This window comes from Vombatus ursinus, unplaced genomic scaffold (assembly GCF_900497805.2).
Source record: "Vombatus ursinus unplaced genomic scaffold, bare-nosed wombat genome assembly UNPS02000580.1, whole genome shotgun sequence".
Lineage (NCBI taxonomy): Eukaryota > Metazoa > Chordata > Mammalia > Diprotodontia > Vombatidae > Vombatus > Vombatus ursinus.
Window position 1 is genome coordinate 17,217,908 of NW_020940358.1, and position 20,579 is coordinate 17,238,486.

Below are 20,579 nucleotides of genomic sequence, written 5' to 3' on the forward strand. Positions count from 1 at the left end.
TCACATTTTTCTTTGATAATAAAAATTTAACAACAATGAGAACAGTTCCTAAAAATAAATAATACAGGACAGTCACCAAATCACCAAGGCCTTTGACATTTCAGCTTTGTGTTTTTGAAACTCTGAGTTAAACAAAAAGCAAGGTTAGGTTCAAGTCTGCAGAAAAACAAGATTTGCTTAATTCCACCAAAAAAAGTGCAAGAGATCACAAGACCTCTTATAAAAGAGACAAGGTATGTATGAGCAAACTAGATCATGAGGGAAATGAGAACTGCCCTTAGTGGAAGGGTGCTACTAGGAAGAAAGTCATAGGGTTAGGAATACAGAAAGTTGTTGTGAATTAAAAGTTTAGCTATCAATTTAATATTGGGAATTTGGAAAAGTGATTTATTGGGAGAGAGGGAGAGAGGGAGAGTCAAGTTCAGACAATGAGGAAGTAACCAGGGTGAGGAATTGACCATCAGATTTGTACTCTGAGTGTAACCATAGTAGAAAGTTCCTCTCTGTAAACAGAAATCACTTTTTTAAAGTGGTAATGTAAATTGAATAATCAATCTTCAAAAAAGAATCAAGCTGATCCTTAAAATTAGAATTTATAAAGTTGAGGGAGGGAAGTCTCCCCATTTATTTTTCCCAACTCTTAAAGTCCTCAATAATTGTGAGTTGTTGCTATTATTATTGTTATACCAGTGTCCTGATCCCTCATTCTTTAGAAAAGACCCTAGGCTCTTAAAGGTTGTAACAGAGAAATACAAATTCCGAGAGATTCTACCAGTTTGTAAAAAAAAAAAATTCTCTCTTCCATTAGGTCATAGGACATCTTTTTTAATTTAGTATTTTATTTTCCCCCAGTTACATGTGAAAACAATTTAACAATTTTTAACATTTGTTTTTAAAACTTTGAGTTCTAGATTCTCTCCCTTCCTCCCTCCCCATGTCCCCTTCCCCTGCATTGAGAAGGCAAGCAATTCAATACAGGTTATACATGTGTAGTCATGTAAAACATATCCATAATAGTCATATTGTGAAAGAAAACATAGACAAAAAACTCAAAAAAAGGAAGTAAAAAAAGTATGCTTCAATCAATATTCAGGCACTGTCAGTTCTTTCTCAGGGGATGGATAGCATTTTTCATCATAAGTCCTTCAGAGTAGTCTTGGATCATTGTATTGTTGAGAATAACTAGCTGATCATCTTACAATATTGCTGTTACTTTGTACACAGTACATGTCACTTTGCATCAGCCCATGCAAGTCTTTCCAAATTTCTCTCAGAGCATCCTGCTTGTCATTTTTTTTGTGAGGCAATTGGGGTTAAGTGACTTGCCCAGAGTCACAGAGCTAGTAAGTGTTATGTGTCTGAGGCTGGATTTGAACTCAGGTCCTCCTAATACCAGGGCCAGTGCTCTATCCACTGCACCACCTAGCTGCCCCTCATCATTTATTTTAGCATAGTAATATTCCATCATAATCATGTACCGCAACTTGTTTAGCCATTCCTCAATTGATGGGCATCCCCTCAATTTCCTATTCTTTGCCCCCAGAAAAGAGCTGCTTTAAGTATTTTTGTCCATATAGGTCCTTTTCCTTTTTTTTTTTTAATCTCTTTTGGGATACAAACCTAGTAGTGGTATTGCTAGGTCACAGGGTATACATGCTTTTATCTTTCTTTGGGCATAGTTCCAAATTGCTCTATAGAATGGTTGAATCAGTTCACAACTCCACCACCAGTGCTTTAAAGTTTCATTTTTTCCCACATTCCCTCCAGCATTTGTCATTTACCCTTTCTGTCCTATTAGCCAATCTAATAGGTATGAGGTAGTACCTCAGAATTGTTTTAATTTGCATTTCTCCACTCAAGAGTGAGTTAGGGTAATTTTTCATGTGACTATAGATAGCTTTGATACTTCTTCTGAAAACTGATCATATCTTTTGGTCATTTATCAATTGCGGGATGGCTCTTAGTTTTATAAATTTGACTCAGTTCTCTATATGTTTGAGAAATGAGGCCTTTATCAGAGAAACTTGCTTCAAATTTTTTTCAGTTACTATTGCTAACTGTATTTCCCTTGAGCCTATTACCCTCACCCCTGTTTATTCTATTTTCTCTCTCCTTTCACCCTGTCCCTCCTGAAAAGTGTTTTGCTCTGACTACCCCCTCCCCAATCTGCCCTTCCTTCTATCACCACCTCCCTTCTCTTATCTCCTTCCCCTCCTACTTCCCTATAGAGTAAAATAGATTTCTATACCCAACTGAGTATGTATGTTATTCCCTCTTTCAGCCAATTCTGATGAGAGTAAGGTTCATTTACTCCCCCTCAACTCTTCAGTTTTCCCCTCCATTGTAAAAGCTCTTTCTTGCCTCTTTTATGTGAAGTAATTTACCCCATTCTCCCTCTCCCTCTCTCTCCAAGCACATTCCTCTCTCTCACCCCTTAATTTTATTTTTAGATATCATCCCTTCATATTCAACTCACACTTATGCCTTCTGTCTACATATACTCCTTTTAGCTACTCTAATAATGAGAAAGGTCTTAAGAGTTACAAATATCATCTTCCTACGTAGGGATGTAAACAGTTTAATCTTACCAAGTCCCTTATGATTTCTCTCACCTGTTTACCTTTTTATGCTTCTCTTGAGTCTTGTATCTGAAATTCAAATTTTCTATTCAGCTCTGGTCTTTTCATCAAGAATGCTAGAAAGTCCTCTATCTCATTGAATGTCCATTTTCCCCTGAAGGATTATATTCAGTTTTAATGGGTAGGGATTCTTGGTTGTAATCCTAGCTCCTTTGTCCTCTGGAGTATCCTATTCCAAGACCTTAGATCCTTTAATGTAGAAGCTGCTAAATCTTGGGTTATCCTGACTGTGGCTCCACGATATTTGCATAGTTTCTTTCTGGATCCTTGCAATATTTTCTCCTTGACCTGAGAACTCTAGAATTTGGCTATGATATTCCTGGGAATTTTCATTTTGGATCACTCTCAGGAGGTGAACAGTGGATTCTTTCAATTTCTATTTTATCCTCTGGTTCTACACTATCAGGGTAGTTTTTCTTGAGAATTTTTTGAAAGATGATGTCTAGGCTCTTTTTTTGATCATGGCTTTCAGGTAGTCCAATAATTTTAAAATGATCTCTTCTGGATCTATTTTCCAGGTTAGTTGTTTTTCCAATGAGATATTTCACATTGTCTTCCATTTTTTCATTCTTTTGGTTTTGTTTGATTGTTTCTTGATTTCTCATAAAGTCATTAGCTTCCATTTGCTCCATTCTAATTTTTAAGGAATTATTTTCTTCAATGAGATTTTAGACCTCCTTTTCCATTTGGCCAATTCTGCTTTTTAAGGCATTCTTCTCCTCATAGGCTTTCTGGACCTCTTTTACTATTTGGCCTAGTCTGTTTTTTAAGGTGTTATTTTTTTCAGTTTTTTTGTGTCTCCTTTACCACGCTGTGGGCTCATTTTTCATGATTTTCTTGCATCACTCTTATTTGTTTTCCCAATTTTTCTTCTACCTCTCTTACTTGATTTTCAAAATCCTTTTTGAGTTCTTCTATGGCCTGAGACCAATTCATATTTTTCTTGGAGCTTTGGATGTAGGAGCTTTGACTTTGTTGTCTTCTTCTCAGATTGTGTTTTGATCTTTCTTGTCACCGTATTAACTTTCTGTAGTCAATTTTTTTTCTGTTGTTTGATCATTTCCCCAGCCTATTACTTTACTTTTAACCCATTGTTAGAGTAGGGCTCTACTTCTAGGGTGGAGAATGCACTGTTTCAAGCTTCAGGGGTTTTGTGCAGCTGTTTTTAGAGATACTCTAGGGACCAATAAGTTTTCAGTTCTTCAAAGGTGGTATGATCTAAGGAGAAGTGTTTAGTACTCTCCTGGCCTGTGCTCTGGTCTGTGAGTGACCATATGCATTCTTTCCTGCTCTGGAATTGTGAGGAAGGTCCCCCCTCTACTGTGACTGCAATCTCTGCTAGTGCTCCTCCTTCTTGCCCTGGGACTGCCACCCAGGACTGAAACCCAGATCCTAGTATGGGCAAATGAACTGAGTCCTGCCTCAGTGCTAGCAAAATGACCCCTGTAACCTCCTCCTGACCAGTTGTTCAACCCCCTTACAGTCTGTGGGCTGAGAGCTCTGGGAGCAGCTGCTACCACTGCCACTGCTAATTCAGTGGCTCCCAAGGCCTCCTCCTGGTTTACTATGGCCGGGGCTGTACTGGCATGACCTGAGCTGGATTATACTCCACTCTTTCCCAGGTGCAACAGATCCTTCCTGCTGACCTTCCAAGTTGTCTTTGGTTTCTATGGGTTAAGAGGTATGGGAACCACCACTGCTTCCAGTGATTCAATCACCCCAGGCCTGCTCCTGATTTGCTGGGACCTGGTCTGTGCTGGCACAGCCTGCACTGGACTGTGCTCCTCTCTCACTCTGGTGCAACAGATCTTTCCTGCCAACCTTCCAAGTTGTCTTGGGCTGGAAATTTGTTTCACTCTATATTTTTATGGGTTCTGCTTCTCTAGAATTTGTTTAAATTCATTTTAAAAAGGTATTTGGAGGGGTTTAGGGGAGAGCTCAGGGGAGTCCCTACCTTTACTCCATCATCTTGGCTCTGCCTCCTCATCTGACATCTTTAAACATCTTCTGGATATCTCCATCTGTATATTCGATAGGCATCTTAAATTCAGCATGTCCAAAGCAGAACTCAAAACCTGTGTTCCCCTCCTCCAAACTTCCCTATTTCTTTCAAAAGAACTGACATTCTTTCAGTTACCCATATTTCTTCATACATTCTCAACTCCTCTCTTTCACCATCTGTGCTGCCCTCCCTTTCAATCAGTTGGAAAGTCTTGTCAAATTTTTCTTATAGCACCAACCTCCCAGGGTTGTTGTGAGGATTAAATGAGTTAGTATTTGTAAAATAATCATCAAAGTGCCTGGCACATAATAGGTGCTTAATCCTTCCTTCTTTCCTTCCTCTTGAAATTTCTGAACTTCTATCCCTCTCATTGCCCATTAGTATTTGTTTTTCCTTCAGGAGAATGGGTTAGATCCCATTTCCCATTTCTTAATGGGGAGACCATGAGATATGAGAAAGAAAATGTAACTTTTGTACAACTCTTATTCTCTGTAGAAGTTACAGGAAAACATTAGAAATTTAAAAGAAGAAGGCATTGACATGTATCAAACTTAATGAATGACTAGAGAAATTGAGTCTCAATTGTGTATAACTATGACCCTGGCACTACTTTTATGCCAATGGAAAGACTTGGAGAGGAAAATGAATATAGTACGGTTTAATATGCAGAGAAGCATTTACTTTTTTTAAAATTAAAATGAAATTTTTTTTTATTTTTAGAAAATTGGGATTAAATGACTTTCCCAGGGTCACACAGTTAGTAAGTGTCAAGTATTTGATCTGAGGCCGGATTTGAACTCAGGTCCTCCTGACTTCAGGGCTGGTGCTCTCTCCACTGCACCACCTAGCTGCCCCCTAAGCATTTACTTTTTTTTTAAAATTAAAGATATATTTTATTTACTTTGTTAAATACTTTCCAATTACACATAAAATTTTTAAACATTCATTTAAAAAAATTGAGTTCCAAATTCCCTCCCCTCTCCTCATTTAGAAGGCAAGCAATATGATATTGATTTTAGTAAGTTAAAACAATTCCCTATGTATCTTAGAAATGGAATACTCTATTTGACATTTAAAGCCCTTCATAACCTAGAGCCCTCCTACTTTTCTAGTCTTCTTAAACCCTGCTCCTTGACACTTATTCTTCAATCCAGTAACACTGGCTTCCTGGCTATTCCATGAGCAAGACACACTATCTAGGCATTTTCTCAGGCTGTCCCCCATGCCTACGATCCTCTCTCTCCTATGCTCTTGTTTTTAACCTCCCTGGCTTTCTTTAAATCCCAACTAAAATCTCATCTTTTACTAAAAGCCTTCCTTAGTCTCTCCTAATTCTAGTGCCTTCCCTCTATTAATTATTTCCTATTTATCCTGAAGGTAGCTTGCTATATTTGTTTGCATGTTGTCTCTCCCATTAGATTGTGAGCTACTTGAGGGCTAGATTTATTTTTCTAAAAGTTGGGACAATTTACTTTTGTCCTGTGCAGTTCTCATTTATGATTTCTTGAAATATAGCTCTGAAAAACAGGTCTTTAAAAAACAATGGTTTTTAAAGGCATTCACTATATTTCCAGAACAGCCCACTGTGTTTCAAATGAGCTACCTGACTATGACTTTAAACTCAAATCACTCTGGCTTTTATTGAATGGCCAATAATAGCCCCTAACCCAAGCCTTTATGGATTATTTTTATGACTCAGGTTTTGATGGCAATTGTTTTCTGTTCTGGCCAAAAACTTTGAAGGTCTTCCCCTCCTAAATTGGTATTTTGGGATGGTAAATTAGGCCATCTTTAGTCTCAATTCTTACTAGCCCGTAGTCATTGAATGGAAATTGCTTCAGAGAAACTGAGGCCTGGGAAAGACCTTCATTTAGAAAGGCCAAAGTCATTTACTGTGTCCTAGGCTATTACCAGTCATATTGACTTTTCTCTTGCAACTGAACTTTAATAGCTCTAGAGGAGAGAATGAGACTGATGACTCTCACACCCGTCAAGACCTCACCCTTGTGATATTACTGGTCTTCTAAAGACAAACAACAAAGAAGTCATGCAAAACATATTTCCATATTAGCTATATTGAAAAAGAAAATGCATACGTATACAAACAAGAAAAATAAAATTTAAAAAACATTTACTTTTAAATGTGTGAATTTCCATACAACTTCATGTTGCTCTTAGTTCAATTGCTAATCATGTTGCTGCTTGCTGGAGAATGCTCTAGGAGGTGAGACTCTGGGGGTATCTAATGCCTGGATGTGGAATAGCCTTAGGTACATGAGAAGTAGAGAGGAAATATCAGATGTGTAAGGAGAAAGCAAAAAGGGCATAGTTGTATGGAGCAGTGATTAGTGATCGGGGGAAAAGACTGGGAAGAATCATGTGGAGAGAGAACAGAGAGGACCAGGGATATGATGTGTGGGAGCCATAGATGAGATAGGAAGAGCCAGCAGTGGGGCTGTAAGAGTGGTGGGGCACACAGGAAGAGACCACACAGTGGAGCTGGCAATTTCATGATGACTCCAGTGCTATGATGACAGGCATCAGTGGTCCTCTGGTGCTAGTATTCTTTGGTCTACTTTGATGAGAATGGTGAGAAAAAACCCCTCAAGAAGCAGAGCTTTATATACCCTTAAACTTTACCATTAGTGATGTGAGGTTGAACTGGATGAATCCTCTTTCTTTGGTTCAGGAGGTAGAAGGATCAAAGGGAATTTAGGGACCACTTCCTTAAAGGTATGGGAGATGTCATCACTTTCTGTGTGGGTGGTCAGAATATTTAGTACCTGATTCAATTCTTTGTCATTTACTTAGCTATTTTCTTCTAACTAAATGTCTTTTGCTTTTGAAATCATGAGTTAATTTTTGCTGTTGTTGTTTGCTTGTTTGTTTCTTTGTTTCTTTGAATTTGGCATAGAGATGTGTTGGTAGGGACCCAGGCCATAGTTTTGAATAGATGATCCCAAATAGCACATTGAAACCTGTGAAATGGGAATAATAATTCACTTCTTAACCTACCCCAACAGGGCTGTTATAAGAACCATATGAGAAAATATCTATAAAGTGCTTTATAAACCATGAAGCACAATATAATAGATAAAAGAGAAAAATGAATCAAAGACTTTGCAAGCTTGAGTGATTGGGAGAATGGTGCCATTGACATAAAAGACATATTCAAAGGGGAATGATCTTATTTGTGTGTGTGTGTGTGTGTGTGTGTGTGTGTGTGTGTGTGTAGCAGGGAATTAGCTTAGCTTGGGACATGGCTCATTTGAAGCAAGCAAGACATTTATGTGGAAATACCCAGTAAACAATTGGAGATAAGCTGCTGAAGTGAAAACAGGTTTGCAGGAAAGGATTTGGGAGCTATTAGAGGTTACAGTTAAGGCTGTGCAAATGGATGAGTTCCTTAATTCTGAAAGAGAGGTAATAGAGAGAAAGAGAAGAAGTGGGGTACAGACTGAGCCTTGGGGAATGTCTGGCAGAAACCTGGAGGACAAAGATGAACCATCAGTGGATAAACCCAAGTCTGAACCCAAAGGATATTTAACAGAAAGAACTTCATATACTCTGTGTGTATTACCATCATTCATTACACCAACATTGTAAGACTCTTGGGATATTTTTTGGAGTTTCAAAGTCACAGAGTTAGTTAAGAGTGAGAAATAATAGGACAGTACCTTGACTTTCCAGTTCTTAGCCAGTATTTAATGGTGAAAAGTTGTTTTTTAAAAGGTACCAGATTTTTCTCTGCCCTTCCTAGTGAAGCATGAGCTGCCAAACTCTTCTTCCTTAGTGTCATGAAAAAGTGTACCAGACCTGAACAAGACAGGCCTTGGATGGAGCTCAGATTCTGTAATCTAAATACCAGTCTTATAGCTTCAGGGTTATTTTGCATGTACCTTCCTATTTTGTGGATTTTTGTAGGTCAGTGACGAATAAGACAAATAACCATTGCCTCTGTATTTCTTTATACCCAAACTTCTACCCTTCACCCCATGAAATAATTTGTGTGTTCTAAAAGCTTATGTAATAATTATTATAATTTTACATTATTATTATAGACATTTATGGTTACAAAGCATTTTTCACAGATGTTATTTCATCTTGTTCTCACAACAACCCTATGAAAAAGATAGTCCAAAGATTATTACCATTCTCATTCTATAATTAAGAACCTGATGCTCAGAAAGTTTAGGAATTTGTTCCCCATCACACAGATGGTATATGGCTCAGCTGGGATTCAAAGAGTTCTTTTTGACTCCAAGCACAGTGTTCTTTGTCTCTGATGAGACCAGGCCTGTCACATCCTGCTCCCACCCTGCCCCTGCCATTCCCTTTCCTGGTGAAATCTATTGGGTTCTTGCATTTGGTTTCTGAGAAATCAATACTGTGATCACACAGGAAGGAAAAAAAAGTCTAGTGTGGTTGTCACCTTGTACTTGAGCAAATCTAAGGAGAAATGAGGTGATGCTTTTATAGGTCTGTTGGTGTTGAAAATGATCTCTTCCTACTCCTATTCTTACCCTGGCCACAGACAGTATGGATCACAATGGATGTTTCCATTCACACCTCATCCTTTATGGTTTTTTTTTGTATGGGTTGTTCCATGAATGTTTAATAGAAGGCCTATTCAATATGCTGTATATTTTATAGATACCAGCACAGCAGTGGACTGTCTATTTTTTATCTGCACATTTAAAAAATTAAGAACAAAAGACCAAGACATACTGCAGTACTTTGCTTAGCTTTTAGAGGATCCCAAGTGGAAATTATAATTTATTATTATTATTGCAATATACTTTCCAGAACTGTTTTACTTTGTCCCTAGTTCCAACTTAGGCCAATCTGCTGCTCCTTGGAAAGAGCTCTAGGAGGTAAGACTTCAGGAGTGTCTTGTGCCTGGATGTGGAATAATCCCAGGCATATGAATTATTATTATTAGTTGCTAGCATTTATGTAATGCTTTAAGTTTTGTAAAACACCATTCTTATTAGATCCTTACATCTTTAATGTAGGAACTATTATTATTTCCATTTTACAAATGGGGAAACTAAGACTGAGAGAAGATAGGAGCTTGCCCAGGGTTACACAGTTAGTGTCTGAAGTAGGTTTTGAGCTCAAGTCTTCCTGACTCCAAATCCAGAGTTCTTACTGTGATACTTAGTTGGGAAACAATTGTGAAATAATCTTTAATTTTCTCTGGCCTTCACCTAATTCTTGAGTATATGAAGTGTCATCTCTTGCTCTCTCCCTCTAGGTATCTTTCTCAGACATTTTCACCTAAAACCCAAGGAACTACAAGGAAGACTGTATATCCTTCAGGAAGAGGCTGGCGGGCTTGCCTGTGAGCATATTACAACACTCAGAAAGTAAGCTTTAGATGCCAAACATCCTAGATAAATACCTCCTCCACTTCCTAGAAACTGTATTAATTTTCTAGCAGGGAGGAGGAGACCCCAAGTATTACTTGCTGAGGAAAACTGTGGGAAATCTAGGGGCAGAAAGGAAACTTGGTGAGGAGAGCCAACAAGCCCCTTCACCACATATAGAAGACATTCTGTACTGTGTCTTTTGGTTGTGTACTTCAAAGCCACTACCAGTGACAGGTCTCAGATCTTCCCCCTACCCAACCCATATGCATTGGCCTTGTATCTACATTCTACATATCTTGTTCTTACCTAGTTTACATGTTGACATTTCTCTCTCTGTCTCTCTGTCTCTCTGTCTCTCTGTCTCTGTCTCTCTATCCCTGTCTCTTCCTCCTCTATTAGACTATAAGCTCCTTGAGGTCAGGATCTGTGCTTTTTACTTTCTTTGTGTCCCCAGTGGTTAGTACAGTGCCTCCCATATGTTAATAAATGCTTCTTGACTTGACTTCAGGCATGGCTGTGTTGGAGCCAGCTCATACCAGCTAGTGAGAGCCAATTATTACATTTTCAGTATTTAGGAATCTGCAAACATAACACATCAAGGCTTGATTTGATGTTTTGTTTATTGTTTAGACTTAACATGATGAAGGAAATGTTAACAATGTGTATTAAACTTAAATGTATCATGTCTCCTTTTTTTCTTCCTCTGGAAAGCCAGTTGTTAAAATTTACTAGCATACCCCTGACTTCTGAGATCCACAAATGGAGTATGAGGAATGTAAATCTGTGTTTGCAGTCATAGCTGGGAGCCAATGCAGATGAGTACACAGGCTTTCTAAACAAGAGAGCCTAAGAATTAGGTTTGCAAGGGAAAATATTCCCTTACATTACTTAATGCATTTGAAGTCATTTACTTCAATGGAGCTTATCCTTGGCTACTCAGGCACTCCATATACAGGATATTTCTTTCCCATTTGCTGCATTACTAGAGGAATAATTAAGAGACAGCTACCAGAACTTTAGCGATTTTTGTATCTGGGACAGAGAGCACAAAATGCACCTAAGACAAGTAATAGATATGTGTTCTCAGTTCAGTTCAAGGGAGAGAAAGCAGAAACCCTTGGCTATCCCCAAACTGTTGCTGGAGGAGGAGGAAGCAGCCATATGAAAGCTTTGTTTAAAGACAAAACAAAACAAAATAATCTAATTATTCTTGTTAACTAGGTCCCTAAACTCAATGGATTTTCTGCCGCTTAATGGCTGAAAGTGCTTTCCTTGCCCTTCCAAATTTCTGTACCTTAGGACGAAGCTCTAGGAATTCTGCCCCTGTTGCTGCTCCAGCAGACATTGTTATCCTTAGTAGAGCAGAATTGAAGACCTGAGCTCAGTGACTTGGCTTAGGTCATCTAGTATATTAGTGACCAAAGCTACAGGAGCTCATGTTAACTTGTTTCCCACATGGCTGATTAATAGGACTCTTTCGGCAAGTTCAGTAAAACTAGTGATTTGAATCCTAATAAATTGAAATTGATGAGGCCTAGACAAGGGCTTGGATTGAAGTTTGATTTATCTATTAATACGAGGTTTACAAAGCACACTAATAATGTTGACAAGATTTAAAGAGCAATATTTAAATCTTTAAAAAAACAACAGAAGCAGGTGTTTCTGTAGGTATTGAAAAAAACAAAAAACAATATGCTAATTGCAAGTCACTTTCATCTATTCATTACTCAAGCATACTGTTACTCTGGAACATGCTAGGGCAGGTGTGGGAAACCTGTGGCGTTCTAGGTCCTTGAGTTCAGACTTTTTTGACTCTGTCCAAGTTTTATAGAACAAATCCTTTTATTAAGGGGATTTGTTCTGTGAAGTTTGGATTTAGTCAAAGGGCCACACATGAGGACCTAGCGGGCCACAGGTTCTCCACCCCTGTACTAGGGGGATAGTGGCTATTTAGGTTCCATTACTGGGATCCCAATATATTAACTGAACCTTTCCTGAGCTGAGGTAGCAGGATGTTACAGGGTAGACTATGAGACAAAGGTAGGGGCAGAGCCATAATTTGAGTAAGCAGAGGTCAGCTAACAGGTGTCACTTGTCTTGGAAGTGAAACGAAGGGACAGGAAGTAGCCTTCACTTGCAACACTGCCAAGGTCAGTAGCCAGGATGGCCAAGCATAGGATTGAATGCTAGAGTGCTTCTGGTGTCTAGAGAGAAAGGCAGCTTAAATATAAGAGTTTTAGTAATTTGAGAGAGATTAGCAAGAATTGAAATCCAGAGTTAAGTATCTACAGTTGGTATCAGGTGGGCAACAGCTGGGCATTAAACTAAGTAAGGAGAATTCCAGTTTGCCATATTTGCCATCCTATGGATATATTTGAATTTAAGCTTTGGTGCATGTAACTAGGTCTCATCCTTCAGGTTCCACTGAATTCTCTTTAGCTGGAGAGCTTCCATTTTTTTTTTCTGTCTCCATTAACTTCCATAGCAGCAATAGCTTCTCTGGGGATGGACCCAGAAGACCTCCTAATATGCTAGTCCCACAAAGTTTCATTGCTTTGCATTTACTAAACTGCCTGGTTGAGACTTTGCTTTTTCACCTCTGTCCTTACCACCAGTTGGTCAGAATTAGTGAAGTTTCTCTGATTTTGAAAAGTGAATATCATTTGTGGAAAAAATAAATGGAATGGGACATTATAACTAAGCGTACCATGTACAAATGTAGTTCTGTTTATAGTTGCAAATTTGAGCAATAGCCAGTCACTTATAAGTGCTTAGTGTTTCTTGTTGGATTGCCTATATAGTCCATTTGAGGCTGGAAGACCCACATGTTTAGCATGGCACTGGAGCTTGGCAACTTTCCAGGACATGGAGCTAACCCTACTTAAAGCTTTGTGTATATGTTGCCCTTTTCATTTGGGGATTTCCATCCTGGGTTGATTTTTTCCTGATTATTCTTGCATTCTGAGACACCAGAAGATAAGGTTACACTCACTATGACAAGAATCAAATAATATTGCAGTGTTCTATTTTGCCTAAAAATAGAGGTCAATTTAGGAATATGACTATCTACTTCCTTAAAAGCAAAGAAAAAAGGATGATGAGTTTAGGGTTTCAGCTTCCTGCTGGCCCAGGATTCCCTACAATTGCTTTGTAGTTGTTTCAAAGTCCAGGCTACACTATGAAGTCTCTGCCTGCATTTTGACCATTTAAAAAAATAATTGATTTATTTTTTAGTTTTCAACAAGATTTTGAGTTCCAAATTTTCTCTCCATCTCACTCCTCCCCACACCCCAAGACGATGTGCATTCTGAATATTCCTTCCCCTAATCTGCCCTCTCTTCTATCACCTGCCTTCTCTTATCCCCTTCCCCTTCTATTTTCCTGTAGGGAAGGATAGATTTCTATACCCCATTGCCTGTATATCTTATTTCCCAGTTGCACGTGAAAACAATTTTAACATTTGTTTTTAAAACTTTGGGTTCCAAATTTTCTCCCTTCCTCCCTCCCCACCCATGCGCATTGAGAATGCAAGCAACTCGATACAGGTTATACATGTATAGTCATGCAAAACACTACCATAGTAGTCATGTTGTGAAAAACTAATTATATTTCCCTTCATCCCATCCCACCCCCCGTTTATTCTATTCTCTCTTTTGACTCTGTCCCTCCTCAGAAGTGTTTGCTTCTGATTACCCCTCCCCCAATCTGCCCTCCCTTCTATGATTCCCCCTTCTTATCCCCTTCCCTCCTGTTTTCCTGTAGAGTAAGATAGATTTCCATACCCAATTGAGTGTGTATGTTATTCCCTCCTTAAGCCAAATCTGATGAGAATAAGATTCACTTGTTCCCTCTCACCTTACCCCACTTACCCACCACTATAAAGGCTTTTTCTTGTCTGTTTTATGTGAGATAATTTACCCCATTCTACCTCTCCCTTTCTCCTTCTCCCAGTATAATCCTCTCTCACCCCTTAATTTTATTCTCCAGATATCACCCCTTCATCTTCAATTCACCCTGTGCCATCTATCTATCTATCTATCTATCTATCTATCTATCTATCTATCTATCTACCTAAATCATCTTTCCATGTAGGAATGTAAACAGTTCAACTTTAATAAGTACCTTATGATGTCTCTTTCCTGTTTACCTCTTCATGCTTCTCTTGAGTCTTGTATTTGAAAGTCTAATTTTCTTTTCAGCTCTGGTCTTTTCATCAAGAATGCTTGAAAGTCCTCTATTTCACTGTATGTCCATTTTTTCCCCTGAAGGATTATACTGTTTTGTTGGGTAGGTGATTCTTGGCTGTAATACTATCTCCTTTGCCCTCCAATATTATATTCTAAGCCCTGCAGTCTCTTAATGTAGAAGTTGCTAAATCTTGTGTTATCCTGACTGTGGCTCCATGATATTTGAATTGTTTCTTTCTGGCTGCTTGCAATATTTTCTCCTTGACCTGGGAGATCTGGAATTTGGCTAAAATATTCTTAGGAGTTTTCCTTTGGGAATCTCTTTAGGGGGTGATTAGTGGATTCTTTCAATTTCTATTTCACCCTCTGGTTCTACAATATCAGGGTAGTTTTCCTTGAGAATTTCTTGAAAGATGATGTCTAGGCTCTTTTTTTGATCATGGCTTTCAGGTAGTCCAATAATTTTAAAATGATCTCTCCTGGATCTATTTTCCAGGTTTGTTGTTTTTCCAATGAGATATTTCACATTGTCTTCCATTTTTTCATTCTTTTGGTTTTGTTTGATTGTTTCTTGATTTCTCATAAAGTCATTAGCTACCATTTGCTCCATTCTAATTTTTAAGGAATTATTTTCTTCAGTGAGCTTTTGGACCTCCTTTTCTATTTGGCCAATTCTGCTTTTTAAGGCATTCTTCTCCTCATTGGCTTTTTGGAGCTTTTTTGCCATTTGGGTTAGGCTATTTTTTAAGGTATTATTTTCTTCAGTATTTTTTTGGGTCTCCTTTAGACTTGTTTTATATGATTTTCTTGCATCACTCTCATTTCTCTTCTCAGTTTTTCCTCTACTTCTCTTACTTGCTTCCCAAAATCCTTTTTGAGCCCTTACATAGCCTGGGACTGATTCATATTTTTCCTTTGTATGTAGGAGCTTTGACTGTTGTTTTCTTCTGGTTGTATGTTTTGATCATCTTTGTCACCAAAGAAAGATTCTATGGTCTTTCTTTTTTTGTGCTGTTTGCTTATGTTCTCATGAGTTTTAAACTCTTTTTTTAAGGTAGGGAGAATGCTTCCAGTGTGGAGAATGTACTGTCTCAAGCTTCAGGGGTTTTGTGCAGCTGTTTTCAGAGGTACTTCTAGGGACCTGTAAATTTTCAGTTCTTCCAAGGTGGTATGATCAAAGGCAAGGTGTTTACTCCTTTCCTGGACTATGCTCTGGTCTATGAGTGATTACAAGTATTCTTTTCTGCCTTGGAACTGTGAGGAGGATTCCCTCTCCACCACCACTATAAGCTTCACCATGCCAGCATTCCTCCTTGCCCCAGGACCACAACCCAGAACTGTGACTCGGATCCAAACTTGGGCAAAGCAAGAGAATCCTGCCTCAGTACAAGCAAAGAGATCCCTGCAATATCCCTCTGATTAGCTGCTTGATCCCTCCTCCATCTGTGGGCCAAGAGATCAGGAAGCAGTCACCACCCTGGAGCTGCGCTGGGACTGGGGCAGAACTAAGCTCCTCTCTCACTGAGGTCCAACAGACCTTTCCTACTGACCTTCTAAGATGTCTTCGGTGTTTGTGGATTGAGAAGTCTGGAAACCACCACAGCTCCCCTTGATTCAATCCCCTGAGGACTGCTCCAGATTTGCTGAGGCCTGGTGCACCCATGCTAAACTGTGCTTCTCTCCCAGCCTGGCACAATAGACCTTTCCAATCAACCATTCAGGTTGTCTTGGGCTGGACATTTGTTTCACTCTATCTTTTTGGGGTTCTGCTGCTCTAGTATTTGTTTACAGCCATTTTTTTAGAGGTATTTGGAAGGGTTTAGAGTAGAGCTCAAGCAGGTCACTGCTTTTACTTTGCCATCTTGATCATTGAGTTTTAAAGTAATCCATTGCTTTTGGTTGTTAATGGTAGCTGACCCAGGAGAAACCGTGCCCTCCCCAGCCTAGGCATGGCAGACTCTCCTTTGACCTACTTTGTTTACCCTAGGTGAATCAGATTTAGAGAATTTCTGGGCTAAAGACAGAGCTAATGACCTGGCAAAGCCAGTCTTCTTCTGGATGCCTGGGTCTTTTTAGATAGATCAACAACTACCCATTCCAAGGAAATGCCTTAGCTAACCACCCAAGTCGAACCCCATGCCTAATTGTTGGAGGGAAAGGTGAAAGTAAGAATTGGGGGAAGGGGAAGTCTTAGGAGAAGGAAGGCCAAGAAGGAACATAGAGACAGTGGAGTTGGCTCTTTAGCCAATTATTCCTCAGTAATCAAGGTATTTTTTTCCTCATTTGGGTTCCTAATTGTTTTTTGCTTGAACTTGCACTAACAGCTAACCAACTTGGATAACTGCTTATTATAGCTGCTGGTTCTTCCTAAAAACTTTCCTTTTTTTTCTTTTCCCCCCTTTTCCAAACACTACAAAATACATGGCTTATTCTTTACATGGAATGCTCATCTTGTGAAACATTCCATTTTTTAATTACTGCTGAATCACTTGTCATATTCCTAATAAAAATGTACACCTGTCATCATGAGTACTTAATCACTTTAGATACAAGTCAGATAAGCTGTTGCTAGAGAAAAAATTCGAGGATGTTAAATGTTGGATCTTGTTTAGGATTCAGAACACTGATCCCCACATAGGAACTGAAACTCCTTGCCTGGGTTATGGTAGACCTTGAAGTTCAGAGACTTCAGAGAAGTTCAGAGCTGTTTGGCAGAGAAAATAATAGTTCCTCCTTATTCCTTATTGGTTAAAGTTCAATTTGATGGTGTCTATCTTTTCATAAAGGCCAACACTAGAACAGATGGGCTTAGATTACAGCAAGAAGAATTGAAGTTATATTCAAAAAAGAATTCCTTTATAGAGAGGGACACTAAATGCTGAGTTAACTGAGGGAGGCTATGAAACCTTGGAGATCTTTAAGAATAGGAAATATAATCATTTTGGGTTGAATTATTCAAGTGTAGTCCTGCTTAAATGTCTTTTGGAGATTCTTACTGGCTTTATATGTTCTTATTTTCCCCAGTGATTTATGGGTTCCATTTAATGGAAATGGAATTTGCATCATTGGGCTGAGGGGCTTTTTTGTTGTTGTTGTTGGGAACTAGGAGTAAATCCAAGAATGCATTTCTCAAAATAGTCTCAAATAGGATAACATAGAAGTATACTTTGAAGATTCATTTAGGAATATGTATGGAAAAAGGCTCATTGGCTGACACTTTTCTGATTCCATGTATTATGGAATTCTGAAGCCCTTTTGGTGAGCATCAGGGACTGATTTGGTCCATTTAAAACTATTATTAGCCTGGGAGTCTTATAGACATATGGACATAGACAGGCTCATAGTACTAGATAGGAATAGTTGCAAGGCCTGCTCTGTTGTGGCTTGAGGATGCCAGGGACCTCTGGTTGAATATCATGAAATGAGGACTTTTTTGGAATTTCTGAAAGGCTTTCAGCTGGGACAGGTCAGGACTCATTTTTGTTGACCAAAAAATCCTGGGAATGAGATTTTCCAGATCTAGATCATTAGACTTAGGGGATTTTTCAGTGAGTTTTGGGAAAAGAAATCAGGGTCACATTTCTGAAATTTCCTGAATAAGGCATTCATTCAAACACCTGAGACTCATTGGGACTTTCCATGATGTGTCATGAAATAAAAGGTTGTTTTGTTTTGTTTTAATCTTTGGGTCAAAGGAAAATAAAATCCTTAAGATTTTATCACATGCTGGTGCTATGGTATATATCATATTGCTGTATGACTAATCTTCCACTGCACATAAATTTGTCATTACTTTGCTCAAAAACCTTCACTGCCGTTCCCACTACCCCCACCCTGGTAAAACTCTTTTGCCCAGCACTTAAGGCATTTCTCAATTTGGCACCACCCCTACCTTTCTAGTCTTACCTCCTATTACTACCCAAAATATCATATGAAGTAAGGAATATAGAACACTTTGGAAAACTTTAAAGTGCTATGTAAATATAACAAAACAATGATACTACTACTACCACCACCATCACCACCACCATCATCGCCACCATTACCAACAACACTCTTTACCCTCTGGGCAAGCTGGACTACTTTCTGTCTTTCAAATGTTCTCAGTATTCTCCTGAATACTCAGGACCTTTGCTTGTGCTATTCCTGGTGACAGTGAATATTCTTCTTTGTCTGTTGAGTTGTTACCCATCTTTTAAAACCCAGTCCAAATTGCAATATCCTCTAAGAAGCCTTCCCCAATGCTCCAGGGATGACTTTCTCTCAGACTTTTCCTAGTAATTTGCTTTGCACCTCCTTAGTAAATTGATGTGTTATTGTATATTCCAGTTATCTATATATGAGTCATATTCCCCTGGTAGACTAGAACTTCCAAGAGACCTGGGATCATGGCTTATCTCAGCTTTTAACCCTAACCCTAACCCGACACCTAATAAATGTTTGTTGAATGAAATTGAATTAGGTGAACTCCCATATAGTTAATATTTATTGAAAAAACACAGCTCTAAACAAAACCAGGCAATATAGAATTTTGTTTTGTCATAAAAAGAAAATACTATTTCATTAGCTAGAGGCAGGTTATAGGCTGTTTGACAATAAATCCTCACCAAGTAATCTAGTGGGATCTCAGATTCCCAGGGGATTATTTGGCCTAGGAAAACAGTAATAATTGATGTTATAATAGTAGCTCACCTTTCTCTAGCACTTAGAGGTTTATGAAGTGCTTTCCACACAACCATGCTGAGATGGATGGTGCAAACATTATTATCCCCATTTCATGGTTGAATAACTTAGGCTTAGAGAAGGGGATGACTTATCCAGTGTCACCCCAGCTAGTCAGTATCAGAGTTGGGACTCTAGGACCAGTGGTCTTTCCACTTGACTCTACTGCCTACCCATTAGACATACAACGCAGAACTGTGTAAGGGAAAAACTAGGTTGGGAATCAGGAAGCTTGGGTTCTAATCCCAGATCTGCTCCTTACTAGCTGTGTGAAATTGGGCAAGTCATTTTTCCCTTTACTGGGTCTCAATTTTCCCCTCCATAAAATGAATGGGGTGGGTAGAGGAGTAGATTAATGATTTCTAAGATCCTTTCTAGCTCTGAGATTCCTTAAAGTAAAAAAAAAATGTCTAAAAAGTTTTAACAAGGTTTCTTGATTTCTACAGAAGGGAAACATTCTTGGTCAGGTGGCAATTTCTCTGAGAATAGCATAGGAGAAGTTTTTAGGCTGCCTAAGAGCTATTCTTACTTTAATTTATGCTCAGATAAAGAGAAGGCTGGGTCAGCATGAAGAGTACAATTCAGTGCAGATGGATGTCTTTTTATTTCAGAAAGAATCACTGGTTGGGGTGAGAGGTCACTTCTACACATTAGGAGAGGAGAGAGGGGAGAGAGAATGAAAGATAGAGATATAGACAAACAGAGAGAAGGGAGAGAGGAGAGAGAGAGAGAGAGAGAGAGAGAGAGAGAGAGAGAGAGAGAGAGAGAGAGAGAGAGAGAGAGAGAGATGGAAATAAAACATTTGACCTGCCCCAATCTCACTGAATACCCTTGTGTAAACACGTTTAAATTCAAATCAGCACCTTACAAATGTAGCTTTTCATATAGACTGAAGTCAGATAAAGTAATAGTTTTTGCTTTACACTGCCAAGTCTCATACTGGTTTCCCAGCTAAAGCCAGTCTTTTCTTCAGTTTCTGGAAGAAATAATAAATACTCCTTGGCTCACAATTGGTGAGCACTTTTTTGTTTCTTTCTACACAGATATGTGCCAACAATTAAAGACATTGAAATGTACCATTCTTATCAGGGATCCCCTTCAGAGCTACACCTTGTTGACCAGTTTATGTTAGAGGTAAGCTGAATGTATTTCTGCAGTGAGTGGGTTAATGGGCCCTCAAGACCTGGCCACCTTTGATCTGTTATTCACTTTTCTGCATAGGGAGCTGCACCAGAGGAGTTGGAGTTCCTAAGAATGAGAGTGCTTATAATTTCAAGGAAATTTCATGTACCAAAGCTCATGAGGCATTTAAAAAATCTTTCAGTGGGACTATATTTTTTTGGGGGGGGGGCAGAGTAACTTCATTGTCAATTTCATCAAGGAAGATATGACCAACTGATCCATTGGACCTTTTGTCAAGTAATGATAATGCCTGTATGAGCTTTGTTTTTTGAAAGTGAAAGGATAGAATTTTTTTTGGGGTGCAAAATGTAATGTTTAAGAGGGACTGGCAGTGGTTAATGCATGGCTCACTCATTCCTACTCAGTTCTGCATGACAAATATCCTGATATTTCTGAACAGTAGTCATTCTTTAGAGTAATTTGATGACATGACTCAGCACTCATGGGGCTCAAAATATGAATTAAAACATAATTT

The 20,579-nt window shown here is 38.8% G+C and overlaps 1 protein-coding gene across 1 annotated transcript in view; it reads left to right on the forward strand.

Annotated features, from left to right (window-relative positions):
- Window positions 1–20,579, forward strand: part of LOC114032499 — a 119,283-nt gene that overhangs the window by 80,971 nt on the left and 17,733 nt on the right. The window contains exons 9-10 of the mRNA XM_027847816.1: window positions 9,899–10,010; window positions 19,966–20,056. Of these exons, the coding sequence (XP_027703617.1) occupies window positions 9,899–10,010; window positions 19,966–20,056 (203 nt within the window). The remainder of the gene's footprint in view (window positions 1–9,898; window positions 10,011–19,965; window positions 20,057–20,579) is intronic.